We start from the raw sequence: 19,469 nt of genomic DNA, 5'->3' as shown, positions 1-19,469 counted from the left end.
TCCAGAATCAGTTTTAGGTTATAGTTAAGGCTATGATTTAGTCATGGAGGTCGTGGAAGTCATGGAATCTGTGACTTCCAGCGACCTCTGTGACTTCAGCCTGCAGTGGTCAGGAGCTGCAGGGTCCTGCAAGGGCAGGGAGCTGCGGGGTACCCCTGGTGCCTCTGGTGGGGACCCTACGCAGCTCCTGGTTGCCATGGGCTGAAGTCACGGAGGTTGCAGGAACCCCTGCAGCTCCCAGCCCATAGACCAGGCCTTAATGTCTAATTAATCTAATTGAAGTGGGAGTGTGAACACATCATCTCTCTATGCCTGAGGGTTTGTCTACCTGGGAAAGTAGTGAATTTAAACTGGTATAGTTATACTGGTATAGTTGCTTGTGTGGACACTTTTACTATGGAATAAGAATGGGTTTGTTAGGTTCAGCTTACATTGCTTTGGAAGGGGTGTAAGCTAAACTGAGCAAAGCCACTCTTATTTCATAAGAAGTGTCCGAGCAGGCTTAACTATACTAGAATTCTTCACGCACAAAAAGTAAAAAATTGTGACCAGATGCTTAACACAATTAATATTAACAAGAAGGAAGGAACACAAGCCAGAACAGGTTAAAGAATATTTAGATAATATAGATGTATTTAAGTTGGCAAGGCCTGGCAAAATTCACCCTTGAGTACTTAGGGATTTAGCTGATGTGATGTTGGAACCGTTAGCAATTATCTTTGAGAATTCATGGAGGGTGGGTGAGGTCCCAGAGGACTGAAGAAGGGCAAACATAGTATCTATCTTTAAAAAAAGGACCCAGGGAATTATAGACCAGTCAGGCAAACTTTGATACATGAGAAGATACTGGAACAAATTATTGAACAATCAATTTGAAAACAACTAGAGGATAAGAGGGTGATAAGCAATAGCCAAATCCATGCCAAACCAACTTAATTTCGTTCTTTGACAGGGTTACTGCCCCAGTGGATGGGGGGAAGCAGTGTACGTGATTTATCTTGATTTTTAGTAAAGCTTTTGACAGTCTTCCACATGATAGTCTTATAAATAAACTAGGGGAATGTGGTCTAGCTGAAATTACTATAAGGTGGGTGCATAATTGGTTGAAAAACCTGACATAAAAAGTACTTTTCAATGGTTCACTGTCAAATTGGGAGAGTTTATATAGTGGGGTTCTGCAGGGGTCTGTTTTGGGTCCAATACAATTCAATATTTTCATTAAAGACTTTGATAATGCTTATAAAATTTGCAGGTGACACTTAGCTGGGAATGCTTGCAAGCACTTTGGAGGACATGGTTAGAATTCAGAAGAACCTTACCAGTGGGAGAATTGGTCTGAAATTCAGTAAAGACAAGTGCAAAGTATTGCAGTTAGGAAGGAAAAGGTCAAATGCACAATTACAAAATGGGGACTAATTGGCTAGGCGGTAGTACAGTAGAAAAGGGTCTGGCAGTTGTAGTGGATCACAAAATGAATACAAACTAACAGTGTGATGCAGTTGCAAAACAAGCTAATATCGTTCTGGGGTATATTAACTTGAGTGGTGTATGTTAGATACAGGAGTTAATTGTTCCACTCTACTTGGCACTGGTGAGGCACCCACTGGAGTTCAGTGGTGCGCACCACACTTTAGGAAAGATGTGGGCAAACTGAGGAGAACCCAGAGTAGAGCAGCAAAAAAGAGGTCAGGTTTTCTGAACCTCCTATATGAGGAAAAGTTGAACAATCTAGGCATTCTTAGTCTTGAGAAAAGAAAGCTGAGAGTGGACCTAATAATAGTCTTCAAAAGGGCTGGTATAGTGAGGACAGTGATGAAATATTCTCTATGTCCATTGAAGCTAGGACAAGAAGTAATCAACTTAATCTGTACAAGAGAGATTTAAGCTAGATGTTAGGAAAACCTTTCTAACTATAAGGCTACTAAGCTCTGGAATAGGCTTCCAAGAGAGGTGGTGGAATCCCTGTCATTGGAGGTTTTTAAGAACAGGTTAGACAAACGATTGCCAGCAAAGGTCTAGGTATGGTTGGTACTGTGTCAGCATTAGGGGGGATGGGACTATGACCACGAGGTCCCTTCCATCTCTAAGTTTCTGTGATGCTAGAACGATGGGAGACCATCATGAGAAGATGGCAGAAAGGTGGTATAGTCCCTTTATTGAGAGAGTATGCCTGCCTTTTGTTCTCAAGATGCTGAACCTTGTTATCCTTGGCAGCTCCTGGAGGAATGAAAATTTGTGACTTTTCCTGATGTGTATAGCCCTTGCCATCGTTAGTCCATGCCTCCGCTATTTCCATATTAGATTACTGCAACATGTTCAGTCAAGATGGCGCTATACTTTCGGACCATTTGGGAATGTTCGCTAGCGCAGAATGCAACTGCCCATTTACTTAGTGATGTTTCTAGAATGAAGCATAGTGCACTAGTGCTTGGTCGACAACACGTGTTGGGCACTGTACTGCGCTTAGCACAGTGGGGTCCTGGTTCATGACTGGGGCTCCTTTGTGCTATGATAATACAGATAACATTTGCATTTGATTTATTTCTTGATGCAGTTCAAAGTGGTGATTGACCTATGTGGGTTGATCCTGATTATTTTAGAGAGCGCCTCTTTCATGCTCCATTCTGAGAGTTAAGATTATCTGAGATGCTGTGCTGACAGTCCATAGATAAAACTGTTAGCACATTTCATGTGCCCTCAAAAATGGAGGCCTGTCTCAAATCAGGTCTTCTGGGTTTGGCCCTAGATTGGGATAAGATTTTAAGTTCAGTTTTCTCGAGGTGCCATTTTATTTATTTGTGGTTTTATAAGTGGTATATATGCTGTTAGTTATATTTTATGAGCTGTTTTAAAATTACATTAAATCACTGGTTTTAAAGCACACAGGAGAGGTGTCTTCCAAAGTTCACCTCTGCCCATTCTGCACTGCTGGAGTAAAGTTGCTTGCTCACAGTTGCTCAAATTCTAGTATATGCCAGTATCTAGGTCTTGAGTTCTCTAGTACAGGGTCAGTTTTGTCTAAGTCTAACTAGTGTATTGTTTATCCTGCCTCCGAATGTTATGCATATAAACAAAAAGTCAAATTACACAAAACATGTAGCTGTGTTTACTGGCAGTGTTTTATTTCAGAGTGTGTAGCATGTCTGCAAGAACTTAAAATATTTAGGTAGTATCATTATAACTGAAAACATTTTCTGCATTTGTCATTGACTATATTGTCAGTTTTGCAAATTAATTGAATTGAGAATTCATTATTTTAATACCGAAATGTCCGTTTACCTAGTTTTGGGTGTAATTCTAACTAGAGTCAATAGTCTTACAGAACAAAAAACCTAACAGCCTTTGTGTAGTAGTTTACACTTAATTTTGTGTATAGACTGTAGAAAATATTGTCTTCATGCTGCTGCACTGTAAAATCAGAATATTTCACTTGAGGGAAGCCAGGTTCCCCTTTCCTGAAGGAGACTTTCAAAAATGGTAAAATAGTCTTCTTCTGCAGGGGTTCTCAAACTTCATTGCACTCCCCCCTTCTGACAACAAAAATTACAATATGACCCCAGAAAGGGGGGGGGGCGGGGAAGGGGGACTGAAGCTTGAGCCCGCCTGAGCCTCACTGCCCTGGGTGGGAGGGCCAAAGCCCGAGCCCTACTGCGGGGGGGGGGGGGGGGGGGGGGAGCTGTAGCCCAAGGGCTTCAGCCCCAGGAAGGGGGTCTGTAACCTGAGCCCTGCTGCCCAGGGCTGAAGCCCTCGGGCTTCGGCTTCAGCTCCAGGCAGTGGGGCTCGGGCTTCAACCCCGGGCCCCAGCAAGTCTAAGCCAGCCCTGGCAACCCCACTAAAATGGGGTCGTGACCCAATTTGCGGTCTCAACCCACAGTTTGAGAACTGCTGCTCTACTGGAACCAGTAGATACCCTTCTCAGAATCCATGCTCTTGCATTTAGAAAACTACAGTACTGTACTGTAGGATGCAAACATATAAGAACACTTGATGTTTGAGTTAGTTGTGTGATGCATAATAGTTCACACTTTGCCTTCCGAGGATCACCAAGTGTTTTAAAAAGGGGTATTTACATTCTTGGTGGTTGTGGATTTTATTTGTAAAGAGATACTGTCAGCTTTAATTTTTTGAAATTGACTAAAATCAAATCGTATGTCACAATGTTTTTATAATTTCTTGCCTTTAAAACATTTTTAGAGATTTTTTTCTGGTTGGTGCAGTTTGTGCTGGTACAATTGCACAGAAGCCATTCCCTCTATATAAACTTGAATATGATTATTAAACCAGTCAAGCAATCAGATCATATGAGTGTCATCTAATACTGTCATAAAGCATCACATGCCAAGGGCACTTGGGTAAAAACTTTGCATCTTGACATGCTGATAAAGTGAGTACGGGGTGGTACCAATAGTAATTAATAGAAGTGTCTAATATTCTGTTTAAAACAGAAAGCCAGGTTTCACTTTGCTGTGTCATGTGAACAAAACAGGAACTACAGTTGTCATGAGGAATGCATGATGGAAAAACCAAACTAATCACAAGTGTCTGTATCAACTACACTGACAAAGAGCTTTTTATAAATGCTCTCTTACAAACGCTTGTTGCTTAAGAATTATATAGAACAATAACCAACATCATCTGCCTTCTTCAGTCCTATAATAGCAGTTACTAATGCCTGCCTCATATCCAGGGTGCGAATGAAGTATTGACTTTGTTTTGACTTAAAAAAAAAATTATTTGTTCCATGGGATAAGTGGCAGAGTTGGAGTAAGATTAATGGGCAGCAGAGTGAGTGGTTCATACTTAAAGGGAACATAACATTAGTCTGTAACATCACATGGAAAAACTATTTAACAATCAAATGACTTACCAATGTAAAGCTTTACAGGTGCATCAGATAATCACAATGGTCTTTTGGCCTTAGAATTGAGAATCTATCAATTATCTGAATCTATTTGGTGAAACTATTTCCTTTTTTGAGTATGAAGAATTTGACTTGCTGTCTAGCACTAGAAAAGGTACACGGTGACTTGGCATATGTGATATCTGGCACTTCTTGAACAAAATGCACTCTAGCTCATTGTGCTGCATTCTTGGTTGCAGGACAATGCTTTATTGACTGTGTCTTAGTAACAGTACAATTGAATAATTCTGTGGGGGGGGAAAGTTATGAAATGGGGAGACTGTGGTTACCTTAAACCTTTAATTGTAAAGAATTGGTAAACCTCAACATATTAATAATGGGGAAAAATCTTGACCACTGGCACCAAAGGGGAGGATTGGGTTTTTCTGCCATGGTTGTATGGCTTTTACATTGGTATTCATGAGACTCCTTGGGGTTATTAGATAACTAGTCATTTTAAAATTAAAATGAAGTGATTGGGAGGTGGCATTTTTGACATTGGTAAGGCATTATTCAGATTCCCAAAGTCCCTGATGAAATATTAACGAATTGTTTATAACTGTCAAACTTCTTTTATACAACCCTGTGCTACAAATGTCTGCTCAGACTGGCACTTATAAATAAACAAATATTAAATCTCAATTCTTCCTTTGTTCCAGGGAATGTCTTCCTCTGCCTTTGATTTCCTTGAGCTTTAATGTTAGATCAAAGCAGAGAGCTTTATTTGTTTGAAAGCTTTTTCTTTGACAGTTGGTAAACTTTTACCGATTTTTTTTTTTTTTTTTTTAAATAAACTCGCATGCCTTATTTTTGCACTGCTTTCTCAAACTCTAAAGTTGTAATCAAGGGCTCTTCTTAAATCTTATTTAACGTTTGTAATGTTCTTTGAAGATGACAAGTGCTATGTTAGTGTGAAGTGTTCTAAAAACAATGAAGTGGATATTTTCTGATTACTTCTTACATTGTATGGAATTTTCTAGTTTCACCAGTGCTGATTGATTATTGTTCTCTCATGTCAATCTCTTGGCTGACTAAAACTGTACAGGTTTGTTAATCCTTGGGGGCTTCACAGTCTCCATGGGCTGTGTTATAAAAATTACCTCCATCTTGCCAGAAGCCACTGTCTTAAGGGACCAATGAGACTTGGCTTTATAAATCTTTTTGGTAGCGGTGAGTTGGCCCCTATGCATGCTGAGAAATGGCTTGTTATGAGGCAGTGTTAAGAACAAAATGTTGAACAACAAAATCTTCACATGTCAAAGCATACAGAAATAGAATACAAAATACAACAAGGGCTTCATTCTGTATTCCTGTTCCTGGAAAATCTGGTTATATTAAAAATCCAAAATTATCTCTTGAAATAAAAATGAAATCTTGGTACACTTGTGTGCAGGGGAATGCTCCCCACCCGCAGATTAGAAGAGAGAAGAGATCATCAGGAGAACATCATTGTGATGTTCCTCCTACTGTGGGGGAGAAGTGGTAATTTAGTCTCCCTCATTTTCCCCCATAGTCCATCTTGGCATGCATATACACAGGTTTACATTGATGCTTACTACTAAATACAAACACTGGGTCTTCTGGATCCAACTTTCTTAGGGAGAGAGGGAAGGACAAAAATCATACATCACTAAGCTGCATTGGACCCTTTGGAATGCAGCTCCATATTTTTAGAACACTATTTTTTAAGCCATGACTGGTTGATCAGTGTCCTTTCTAAGAATACAGAAGCTGTATTTCATTGCAGACCTCTAGCAACCTAATTTGAGTATAAACCTTAAGACTCCTCAACTAGTGAGTTCTTAGAAATGTTTCTAAAATTAGGGAAGCCTGGCTAGATTGTCAAAAATATGATTTGATATGGTCCTTGAGGACCAATTTCAACTTACTTTTTGTATAATCTTATAAACTGTACCCGGTAATGTTTTGCCAGTTAAGTACTATCATATAGCTAGGGCCCTACCAAATTCACAGCCGTGAAAAACGCATCACGGACTGTGAAATCTGGTCTTTTGTGTACTTTTACCCTATAGTATACAGATTTCACAGGGGAGACCAGCATTTCTCAACTGGGGGTCCTGACCCCAAAGGGGGTTGCAGAGGGGTTGCAAGGTTATTGTAGTGGAGGTCGTGGTATTGCCACCCTTGTGCACTGCCTTCAGAGCTGGGTGGCCAGAGAGTGGTGGCTGCTAGCTGAGGGCCCAGCTCTGAAGGCAACAGCACAGAAGTAAAGGTAGCAATACCATACCACGCCACCCTTACTTCTGCGCTGCTGCTGGCGGTGGTGCTGCCAACAGCTGCCACTCTCAACCCGCCCAGCTCTGAAGGCAGCGCCGCTGCCAACAGCAGCACAGAAGTAAGGGTGGCATTACCACGACACTCCTTCAATAAAACTTGTGACACCCTCACTACCCACTTTTGGGTCCGGACCCCTACAGTTACAACACCATGAAATTTCAGATTTAAATAGCTGAAAACATGAAATTTATGATTTAAAAAATCCTATGACTGTGAAATTGACCAAAATGGACCATGAATTTGGTAGTGCCCCACATATAGTGTAGCAACTTCACATAAGTGTGAAAACGGGGAGGTGGTTGTGGGGCCAGGCTGCCCTGTAGCATCCCCTGTTGGTCAAGTGTGGAGCTGCTGGCACACCCTTCCTGAGTTTCCTGTCCTGAGATGGGTCTCCTCAGCTCTTCCCATGCCAGTCTGTCATGATGTGGCCTAGCTCACCGGCCAAGTCACAAACACAATTTTAACTTCTTCCAGGGTAGCAAAAGTCCAACTGTAGTCACAGCAGATGAAAAGGTTCTTCTGCCTTTTGGTGAATTAACTTCAGCCCCACTCTCTGTCCCTGTTCCCAGCCCCTTTCTCACTGTCTGTGTGAGCCTTTCTGGCTCTGGGATAGAGCACTCATCTCCCAGGCTAGTTCCCCTTCTGTATTGTTCTCAGCCCCTTCTGAGCTTTGCTTCTTGACTCTTTTCCTGTTGTGGTATAAAGCACTGGACCCTTGGGCTGATTAGCCTGAAATACCCAATGCCCTACAGACTCTTGCGCCAGGGCCTTCCACGGCATCCTGCTCCATTCCCTATGGTTCTACTGCAGACTGATCTCACTTTATCATTTTATAAGGCCCCAGGTGTCCATTAAGCTGTCACATGGCCCTCCTTAGTCACACCCTCTCACACCAGGAAGCAGCTATCCAATTATGGCACAGGCGTGGCTGGCCCCATCTCTCCTTAAAGGGGCCAGTCACCCTGTGACGGAGATACTTTGGGATGGGTCAAGTAACAGTGGTATTTAATTCAGAAGAGGGAAAAGCATAAATATGTTGTATTACAGATCTCCTTCCATTTTCTGTACTTCACTAATCCTGGTGAACATGCTACAGGGATTACTGAACTTTAATCTGCCCTGAGAACTGGAAGAGTTTTTACTCAATTTTTAATCATGGACCACCTGCAGGCAGTGACTCAGATTGTGGAAAAGGCTGACTAGAAGAACTTGTTCTGTGTGGCTTTGGTAGGTGGAAAAGACCTTTGACTCAGTGGAAATGTAAGAAGAGTTAAAAATGCTGGAAAAACTGAAACATGGAGTAGTAATATGTTATACTTCCAGCCTGTGTAATTTTGGCGTTGGATGGCTTTATGCACAATTCTCCACTTCTCTGAAGAGCTTCAGCCTCTGTAACTTGGTCCCTTTGTGTGTTAACCTGTGATATTTGGCAAGTATTAATGCTGTGGATTTTCATCTTCCTTTGACTACACAATTTTCTTTACTGTACCTAGACAATAAGTGTTGTTTCTGCTGCCTTGTCCTGCTCATTATCAGGTGTGGGAATAACTTTTGCATTGTAATAAGTAGAAGATTCTGCCAGTCCTGTAGCTCAGTTTGATAAATGGAAATATCACTAATGGTGGCTCTTTAATTATCTTAATGTTCTTTACAGTTGCTAATGTTTAGCTACAACAGACTTTCAACTACAGATTTGGATGGATAAAGGAAGTAGCTGTGGAACACACTAGCTCAAGTCCTCCCCCCCCCCCCATCCTTTACCTGTCCATTGGGTCATAGTTTAAGGCTAGAAGGGACCACTACATCATCTGTTCTGACCTTCTGTGGTGGCCCAGCACCCACTTGTTAACCAACTGATAGGAGAAAAAGTATTATAGCTCACAGGACACTAACTACAATGTGCCATTGGCAGAGATTACAAGGAAACAAGATGCACCAGTGCCCAAGACCCCTGAAATGGCAGGGAAATGATTAGTAAGATCTACTTAGCTAATCCTGGCAAGTGACTTGCATCCAAAGGCTGTAGAGGAAGGTGAAAAACTGCCAATCTGATTTGGGGGGAAATTCCTTTTCAACCCCACAAACCCAGTTAGAAGTCGAGTCAGATCGGTATAGTCACCATCTTCTAAATACCACGTATCAACTGATTAAAACCACAAGTGTGTGTTAACAGTTTTGAAAAAGTAAAAATCTGACCTAGAAACCAGAACTTTACTTCGAAAAAAATTTCCTGTTCCCTCACACTTCATTTTTGGCATTAAAACTTATTTCATAAAATAAGACTAACAAGTTTTGTATTTGCACATGTTTTTTCAACTGGATTATAGTTGTGTTGCAGATCTTGTTTTCCGCATGTACTCGAGGTATGTATATATAGCCAGTACTGCATCTCTCAAATGATTCCTTATGTGCTTCCACGGATTGGAGGAAATCTAAGGATGACTGAGGTGATGCTGTTGAGTAGTCAAGAGACACAAAATTGCATCTTTAAATTATTCCCTATTTCAGGGGTAGGCAACCTATGGCACGTGTGCCAAAGGCGGCATGCGAGCTGATTTTTCAGTGGCACTCACACTGCCCGGGTCCTGGCCACCAGTCTGGGGGGCTCTGCATTTTAATTTAATTTTAAATGAAGCTTCTTAAACATTTAAAAAATCTTATTTACTTTACATACAACAATAGTTTAGCTATATATTATAGACTTATAGAAAGATACCTTCTAAAAACGTTAAAATGTATTACTGGCACACGAAACCTTAAATCAGAGTGAATAAATGAAGACTCGGCACACGCACTGCTTCTGAAAGGTTGCCGACCCCTGCCCTATTCCCTATTAAATTATTCATTCCTTTGCACATGAGGCTCTCAGCAGAATAGGAGTGCCTCACGCATTCATGATAGGACTAAGTTTATTATAACTTTAATAAAGGAAGAATGCCTCTCATGTCAAATAGCATCTTGAAATAAATAAGGCCTGAAATAACACAGATACAAAAAGTTCCTATGGCTTCGTATTTTTTTTCCCCAGAGGACAGATGATTTCAGGTGAAGACTGTGAATTTATTCAAAGATTTGAGCAGAAGAGGAGCCCAGAAGAAAAACAAGAATTGCTGCAAGCGGAAGGCAGTCAGGTAATCCAGCTTCCTTTTTTAATTTTTTTTTTTGGGGGGGAGAGAGGGCAGGGGTTGCTCTTGCCATACTAACTCTAATTAAATGTTGAAAGTATGTGTTTTGCTGTTATGCTATTTAGCAAGTTTTAGCAGGGCTTCAGACAGTTATATTGTAAATGAATTTTTGTGAGGTGGAACTTGGCCATTATTTTAACAGACCTCTTAATTTTTAAATGTGTTCAGCTGGAATGAGATAAAAAGAAGCTGGGAAGCTTCACACACACTTATTGTGCTCTTGGATAACACTTTTTCGGTATTTTTTTTCTGATATGGTTGGGTGCATTTTGGTACAACTTCTTAAATGCAAATAAATGGAATTTGCATTTTAAAATGTGACTAATGCATACACTATTTAAATAGCTACATACAATATGCATTGTTTGTATAGTGACAGTGTAGCTGTCCAAGGTGGCACATTAAACTGATGACACAGCATAGTCTGAAATAAAGTAGCCTAAAAGTTACATAGAATGTAAAGAGTAGTGGTAAGTTTTTGTGACTCTTTCTAGCTTCTCCTCAACAGCTTTCCCCGTACTCTCCATATGCTTGCTCTCATTTTCTTTTCAAGTAAGATAAAGCATGAATCTCTAACTCAAGCAGTTCGTGAAATCTGCTGCTGAAAACATATCATGATTAAATTGTGCCAAGGGGAGGAAAGCAGTTGGAATAACTCTTAAGGTCCAACTTGTATCTATCTTCCAGTCAGAAACATATGGGCAGGCCGGATAAGCTTTCCAAGTGCTGGTCCTGCATCACTGATAGAGAGAAACTTGCAATCCCTTCAGCATCTGTCACTAAATTTGCCCATGTCTTGTAAATTTTCTTTTTCTTAAAAGAAACATTGAAGGAGAGATTCTAATTCTGACTTTTGACAAATCACCTTGAGGAACCTTGCTAACTCCCGCTAGTTACTTCTCACTGTTTCCGTTGAATGCCATAGAACAATTTGTAAAAGGTAATGAACAGAATGGCAAAAGTATTTCATTGTAATGTCAAATGTATTCATATTATATTGTAGATGAATAAGCCATTAGGATGCTTAAAATTTACATAAAGCCAAAATGTGAATTATTGAGGTTCTACTGCATGTTATAAAACAATTGCTAATATTAATTTGAATGTATTTTATTTTGTAGTGTGCTAAAACATTCATAAACTTGATGACTCATATCTCCAAGGAGCAGACAGTTCAGTACATCCTAACTATGATTGATGATATGCTGCAAGTAGGTCAATAACCTATTTCATATTTAAGTCTTCCTCTTTGATACTTGGGTGTCTCTTGATCTAATTTTGATCTCTTTGTGTATGTATGTAATACTGTATTCAAAGAATGTATATTTAGGTTGCAAAGTCAAGCACTCAAAAGTTGGGAAATGCCAGAATTAAGATTTCACAGGCAATCTTAGCTTGGCCCCTTCATGTACTTAAAGACTCAAAGTATCATAATGCATCAACACGATCACATTGGACCCAGCTACACTTAGTACACAGAATGGATGCTGCTCTGGGAATAAGGCAGCTGTTGAATATCTTTATCCTCCTCATTTAATTAGTGGCTCCAACCTTATTTACCGTACACCATCCATGCAAACCCCTAATGAATTTAGTTTAAATTTGTGCAGTTTTGTTTTTAGACAAGGCCTAAGTTTGGCCACATTTTGCAAGCAGGTGCAAGATCCATTTTAGTCAGGCTGACAGTATAAACATTGAAACACTGCGTGTCGCTGTCTTTGGAATTTTATTCACTTTTCATTTTGGAACAGTAAAGTTCGTATCAAGTGACATACAGGACAATATACATAATGAAACTGTGTGTCATTAAAATACAGTTTGTTGTCTTGGCAATGTGGTATAGTAGCTTTAAAAAAACCCATTTTGTTAATTCTGAGTTAAACATCAGTAGGACTCAGCCTATACAGCTAGCCAGGATCAAAATGTATGAACAAGCTGGAAGTAAATTTAGAAGCAATCCACAATGCCTTCATAACAGCATGAATGTTAACCGGAGCAGTGGAAATATTCCAAGCATATGAACACTAAGATATTGCCTGTCCATCAGTAGATAGGGTTTGGGTGGGAACCACAGAAAATATACAGTATTGCTGACTTGGGGAGTCATTTGGTATTGCTTTTCAAGCACCTAACTTATTTATAAGCATATTGTACCAATCTACCTCTAATATATTAATCATAGTATTTATTTCAGATGCCAATCTGAAACCCTATCACTATAGTATCTGAGTGCTTTCCACATAGTCATTATGTATGAAAGTATCTGTTCTTTTTTTAAAGCAAAGCATTTTTTAGGCAAATGAACTGTAGGAAAGCGAAACAATATACTTACTATTCCAACATATTAAAGGGCCTCTGAGCTATATGATAGAGTAACTCTGCATTAAAACCTGTTCTGTAGCCTAAATATGTTTAACACTCTGGGAATCATCCCTTTTACTGTGTGTTCATTTGAATTATTTAAGAGAATTAAGAATCTGTATAGTTGAGTGGGGTGGGTCAAAAAGTTTCTGTTGGAATTACTTTTTGATGTAAAATTGGGTTTGTGATGAAATAAAGCATTTTGTGAAGTTTCTACTTTCCGCAGAACATTTTGGCTTTTCATCAAAAACTCACATTTTTCATCTAAAAATTTGCTTTTTGATAAAAATCAAAAATTTCCATTGAAAACTTTGAAAATGATTTTTTTGGGGGGGGGGGTCAACATTTTCTGGGGTGGGAGGGAAGCCAGTTTTCTAATTGGTTCTAGTATTGAGCCATCATGTTGATGTTAAGAAATAAAGTGTGTTAAAATATCTTGGCTACGGGTTTGTTTGTTAAATCAAATTAAATACCCAAGTATGACAATTTATGAAAAGTGCAATGGAATTTCAAATGTGTTTAGTCCTGGTTTTTCTCCTTTTTAATATTTTTGAAGCTTGTAAACGTCTTTATTTTTAATCTCCAACTGTTTGATCACAACATGATATTCTTCGTTTTGATGGATATCAAACTAAGGCTTCCATCTCCAGCTTAAGTGTATTGCTGTAGCTTACTAAAATTTCTACTCTTTTCTGAAGTGGTAGGATTAAGGTCTGTTAAGAAACTTGTAACAAATTATATTCCCTTTTTCCTTGACAGTTGAGTGATCTTGTTTGTTTATCTGGCTTCTGACAAGTTCTTGACTCAGTATAGGTAATTTTTTTTTTTTTTTTTTTTTTAAAGCCAAAGGGAACCAGTATGATGATGATCTAGACTTGGATAATAGAGTAGAGAGTGTGCTTATAAAATTTGCAGGTGATATCATGCTGGGAGGGGTTGCAGATATTTTGGAGGACAGGATTAGAAGTCAGAAGGATCTTGGCAAATTGGAGAATTGATCTGAATTTAACAAGATGAAATTCAGTAAATATAACTGCAAAGTACTGCACGTAGGAAGGAAAAATCAAATGTGAAATTACAAAATGGGGATTAACTGGTTAGGCAGCAGTACTTCTGAAAAGGATCTGGGGGGTAGAGTGGATCATAAATTGAATGAGTAAGCATTATGATGCAGTTGTGAAAAAGGCTAATATAATTCTGGAGTACATTAACAGGAGTGTCGTATTTAAGACACGGGAAGTAATTGTCCTGCTCTAGTTGTTGAAATTATACCTTGCATCTGTTTAGGGTGAAAGGAAGGAAATACAGCTCTTCCAAGGACTGCTATGTCATATAACTCTGCCACCGTTCGGAGAGAGAGTCATAGCTGTCTTTTTATTTAAAGCCCAAACAGTTCTGTCTGTTACCTTCTACTGGTCTAGAGTGCAAGAACACTTGGAGGACCAGAGATTTCTGGAGAGAGTGCAAAGCTACCAGAACGTCAGAGCAGGATTTTTAACTTTGGTATAGTCTCTGGGTGTATGATAGTCTTATTCTATAACTTACAGTATTGATTTTGTAGGCACTAACAGTGATTCTCTTTCCTGGTGGGCTTGTGATTTTAAAAGTAGATAGGTTTTCCACTGCTCTTCTGATATTTTAGCCTTCATATAACTCATCTTGTCTCTTCAGCCCATCAGTGGCTCCAATTTTATTCCTTTAGTTCCTTGACCGTAAGATGTTCTTCAGATTCTTTTTTTCTCTGTTCTTCTGCTACCCGCATCCTAAAGAAGCATTGTTGCATCCTTATTGGTGCTCTATTGTAGAGAGCTGGGAACAATTTGCTATCACTGTTTTACACCTCTGCTGTCCAATAACTGGTGTTAAACACAGTCTTTGAAATCTAGTTCTTGAAGTAGAACATATTGATGCCAAGAGAAGAAATGCTGATCACCCGATTCAGCTTTGCTGCCTGTATCAGTCTGAAGACTTGAAAAGAAATGCAAAAAGACTTGGTTAACAACTCTCTGGAGTGGGTCTGGGGGAGGGAGAAGGGGAATAAGGCAAACATTAGCATTGCAGGCTCATGTTAGCTGTTGTTAAAGATGGCAGCACAGCGTTCACACAATGGTGTTGAAATCTTTGCATCTGTCAAGAATATTTCTTTGGATGCTAACTCTCATTTGAGTGTAGGAAAACAAAATGCACAACTTCTCATGATCTCTTTAAACTGGGGAGCTTCTTTCATAGAAAGCTCTCTTGAGAAGCAGTAAAATCCAATGTTTTTATGTACCTTGTGTATTTCATGTTCCTAAGCTACACATTGGTAGGAAGTTACTGTACATAATGTATCCCAATTTGAATGATTTGATTTTAAGAAAGTTAGATGAAAATGTTGAGATTATTTGGGGACTATGGTGTACAGTTCTCATAAACTTTAGTTCCATATTAATCATGCTGGTATCCATCTGTGTAATTTACAAACTATAATAAAGAATAACTTAGAGGGAAAAGTGGCATTCAGTTTTATCTGTGGGGGGAGGGATAGCTCAGTGGTTTGAGCATTGGCCTGCTAAACCCAGGGTTGTGAGTTCAATCCTTGAGGGGGCCACTTAGGGATCTGGGGCAAAATCAGTACTTGATCCTGCTAGTGAAGGCAGGGGGCTGGACTCGATGACCTTTCAAGGTCCCTTCCAGTTCTAGGAGATAAGCCATCTCCATTAATTTAAATAAATGCGTAATATGCTCACTAAACCTCAGTTTGAAACTAGCATTAAAAACAAAACAGAAAAAAACAAAACTGTGGCTAGTGTTGTTGTACGACTCCAATTCCTCTTATGGGAGCTTGCATTTGGAGATAAGCATCAACTGTAGTCTTCAGGATAGACTTTCAAGGCCACGTAGAACATTCCTGTGCATGCACAGACACTTGAAAGCGCAAACCAGTGTGCAAATATGCACACACAAATCGTGTCATTTGTGTGTGCAAGAAATAATGTTTAAAAAAGTTAATGCCCAGAGTTTATTAAGCTGAAATGGAGGTAGAGTTGCAACCCTCTGAAAATGTGGCCCTTCACAGTAGCTATGTAATCTTTCATTCTGAATGTCTGAGCCAGAAAGAAGCATGTTTTTCTTTTAAGCAGACACTGCATAAACTGCAGTATAACTGGGAGTGTGAGAGAGGAATCGGTCTCTTAGGAGTTGATGGGGAACCAGCATGGAATAGTGGTTAAAGTCTGGGTTTCAACACTTTGGATATCCAACAATGGTATATGGTAGTAGTTAAAATGAGGGGGATTGACACAGGAAGTGTATCTCTCATAATGTACCTCATGAGAATATAAGACAATGTAATGAAAAAATAACGTAAAATTGTGACTGAAATACTGACGAGCTTCTCCTTCCCTCCCCCTCCCTTTGCAGGAAAAGCATCAGCGTGTTAGTATTTTCTTTGACTATGCAAAACGTGGTAAGAACACTGCATGGTCCTACTTTCTGCCTATGTTGAACCGCCAAGATCTCTTCACTGTGCACATGGTAAGCTTTAACTGCGTTTATCTCCAAAGATGCTGTGGTGAAAATAGAAACCTATTTTCTTTTTGGAGTTTGCAGATTCATAAAACTTAAATAATTCCTTTTGTGGTAAAAGGCTTTTCTTTTACAAGTCAGGCAAACCAGTTTTATCACACAACAAATTTTGCATGACCATTTGTTACAAAATACATGCTGCTTTTCCCGGGAATCAAAATAGTGTTATGTGGAACTATTGTTCTTTGTTCTGAATTATCATGCCTGTCTCATTGATCAGGAAATATCTGTGGTAAAAACAGTTTTCTTTAAAGAAATCTGCTTAGTTACTAGAAAATATCCACCAACCAATGATCCCTCTGTAATTATGCGTTTTAGTATACAATTTTGTAGCACCTTTTCAAACCTTAAGGGCAGTAATTTTATTATTCACTTCAATATATTATATGTAAAAGTTGAGGTTATTATAGGTTCTCTTGTCTGCTGCATTAGAGTACTGCAGAATGTAGAAGTCCTGCTGCATAATTTGACAGTTTTCCTCAAAAAATTCCTTGAATGCATATAAATTGTCTTGGGAAGACTGTAGGCATAGAAAACAGCTCCAGTTTGTATGTTTCTCACATGTCATAGGCATCGTGAAGAACTACTTATGAAAACCTGTTTTCTGTGTTGTACAATTTCCTCCTCAGAAGATTCCATCTCATTTCCCCTGTGGTTTTCCTGTCCTTTTAAATGCAAAAATAAATATATAAATAAAATTCATCTTTCTTCTGGAAACTACACCTCTACCCCGATATAATGTGACCCGATATAACACGAATTCGGATATAACGCGGTAAAGCAGCGCTCTGGGGGGGCGGGGCTGCGCACTCCCATGGATCAAAGCAAGTTCAATATAACACGGTTTCACCTATAACACGGTAAGATTTTTTGACTCCCGAGGACAGCATTATATCAGGGTAGAGGTGTATATTTATTGCTTCAGTATGGCTGCATGTACTTATTTAAAGTTTCTTTGTGTACTGATATTTGTGAGCATTAAATATAAAATTAAGCAAATTGACATTAATGAATGTTAAATACCCAATTAGGACCAGATCCTGCAACTGGCTTTGTGTTTGAAAGGAGCCAGTTGCAGGACCAAGCCCTAGACTGCAACAATGCTGTCTTAGATTTTTCTTTTCTTTTATAACCTCTGATCTGTGTACACTGCTTCTGCATACTAATGAGGGGCAGAGCCAACAGAAAAAGCTGAAGGACAAATATTAGGTATAAATAAATCAAACTATAAGGCTTTGCTTTGAAAAATGTATAAAGCAGCAGTATTTGTGTAAGTAGCAATATTTCCCCCAAAATTGGTTTCCAGAGCATACAGCAGTATTTTTTTCTCGATTCAGTCTTTGATCACTTGCAACTGAAGTTCTATTTACCAAATTCTTTTTCAGGCAGCAAGAATTATTGCCAAATTGGCTGCCTGGGGAAAAGAGCTGATGGAAGGCAGTGATCTGAATTATTACTTCAACTGGATTAAAACTCAACTTAGTTCACAGGTAAAAAAACTAAACTTTAAACAAAAAATTAGAATGCACTCTTAAAAGGCTTACATTTTTAAACTTCCCTACAAAGGTATATAAAGTGTAAATGTGTAACTGTATTAACAAAATATGCATTATTTGTTTAAAGAAAAAAGCTTTAGATTTCAGTAATTACCAGTTACAATTAACTCTTAAATCCTTAGACTTGCTTTCTAAAGTAAGAGATATTATAACTTCACATATACAGTACTTGAAAGTATATTCAATTCCATCTAGAGTAAGAAAAGGAGGACTTTTGGGGGGAGGGGGGAAAACAAGCACATTCTGATTCAGCATATCTATTTTCGTGATTGATTGAAAAGTGCCATCTCCACAAAGTCTGCACAGCTATGAGAGAGCAAACTGCATTCCATTTTGCTTTTTATATTTAATAACAAAGATGCTGACTCCTGGTGATTGAGTGTGAGAGAACATAATCCTTTTATTTCAGATCCCATATTTTTTGTTTTGGAGGGCTTGCACGGGGGGAAAAAAATCATGTCTTGACTTCTATGCTGACCAGTTTTGGAAATCATCTATAGCAAATGAATACAGAACTCCTTTTCTTGTTGCTTTCTGGAGTGTAACTGCACTCTAAGGAACAGTGATAGGTTCCAAGGCCAGAAGGGATCATTGTGAACATTTAATCTGATCTCCTGTACAACATAGGCCATGGAATTTCCCAAAAATAATTCCTAGAGCAGATCTTTTAGAAAAATAGCCCATCTTGATTTAAAAATTGCCAGTGATAGAAAACCCACCACAACTGTTGGTAAATTGTTCCAATGGTTAATTACTTTCTCCGTTGAAAATTTATGCCTTATTTCCAGTCGGACTTCATCTGACTTCAAGTTCCAGCCATTGGAGTGTGCTATACCTTTCTCTGCTAGATTGAAGAGTCCATTTAAAAAAAATTGTTCCCCCCTGAACTGTTCCCCACTTAGTCTGAAACATCTGAAACTCTGAAGTCACCTAAAAATGCATAAATGTTTGAGCAATATTGGCATGTGACAATAGCTCTAGTATAGTAAGAATGACTTGTTCTTCAGAAGCAAAACCATGTTTCTTTGCTGTTTCATATGGGTGGTGTTACTTTTGTGTAAGGTTGTTTACAAAAACAAACAGTTTGTCATTCTCTAATAATGGTGTGTTGGAGTGAAACTGAATTCTAATAAATTGTGGGACTCAGTTCAGTAGGCTTTCTGACCGAACTTTACTCAGAAATATTTTTGGAAACGAAGGACCTTTTGAAGAAGACCATATGGTTTCTATAAAAGTAAGAATCTTAAAAGCGTGACTTTATTTTTAAAAACTCAGTGCTGTGCCTTGATATCTTCAAATTGATTCAAGTGTTTTTAGATCATTTGCAGTTGAGTTTGAAATATAAAGAACATTGTTATAAATACACCTTTTTAAATTTTGAAATGTATTTTGTGATGTCTGGAAGTACTCCTGACTCTCTTCTAGGCAGGGAAAATACTTTGAATTATGTCAAAATTATACTTCAGTGCCATTGGCCAATATATAGCTTCACATTGGATTCTTTTGGACTGCTTATGTAATGCCGACAGACCCCGGTTGTTGGCGGGTGGGATCGAACCTGGGACCTCTGGAGCTTAGTGTGTGAGCCAAAAGCCAACTGGC

At 38.9% G+C, this 19,469-nt stretch overlaps 1 protein-coding gene across 1 annotated transcript in view; it reads left to right on the top strand.

The window, feature by feature from the left end:
- Positions 1-19,469, top strand: part of ATP6V1H (ATPase H+ transporting V1 subunit H) — an 86,839-nt gene that overhangs the window by 5,815 nt on the left and 61,555 nt on the right. Inside the window, exons 3-6 of the mRNA XM_026662024.1 lie at positions 10,227-10,329; positions 11,505-11,594; positions 16,147-16,260; positions 17,697-17,801. Coding sequence (XP_026517809.1) covers positions 10,227-10,329; positions 11,505-11,594; positions 16,147-16,260; positions 17,697-17,801 — 412 coding nt within the window. The remainder of the gene's footprint in view (positions 1-10,226; positions 10,330-11,504; positions 11,595-16,146; positions 16,261-17,696; positions 17,802-19,469) is intronic.

Source organism: Terrapene carolina, unplaced genomic scaffold, assembly GCF_002925995.2.
Source record: "Terrapene carolina triunguis isolate 2854851 unplaced genomic scaffold, T_m_triunguis-2.0 Scaffold58, whole genome shotgun sequence".
Lineage (NCBI taxonomy): Eukaryota > Metazoa > Chordata > Testudines > Emydidae > Terrapene > Terrapene triunguis.
The sequence above is the reverse complement of the archived record's forward strand: the minus strand, read 5'-3'. Positions and strand labels throughout refer to the sequence as shown.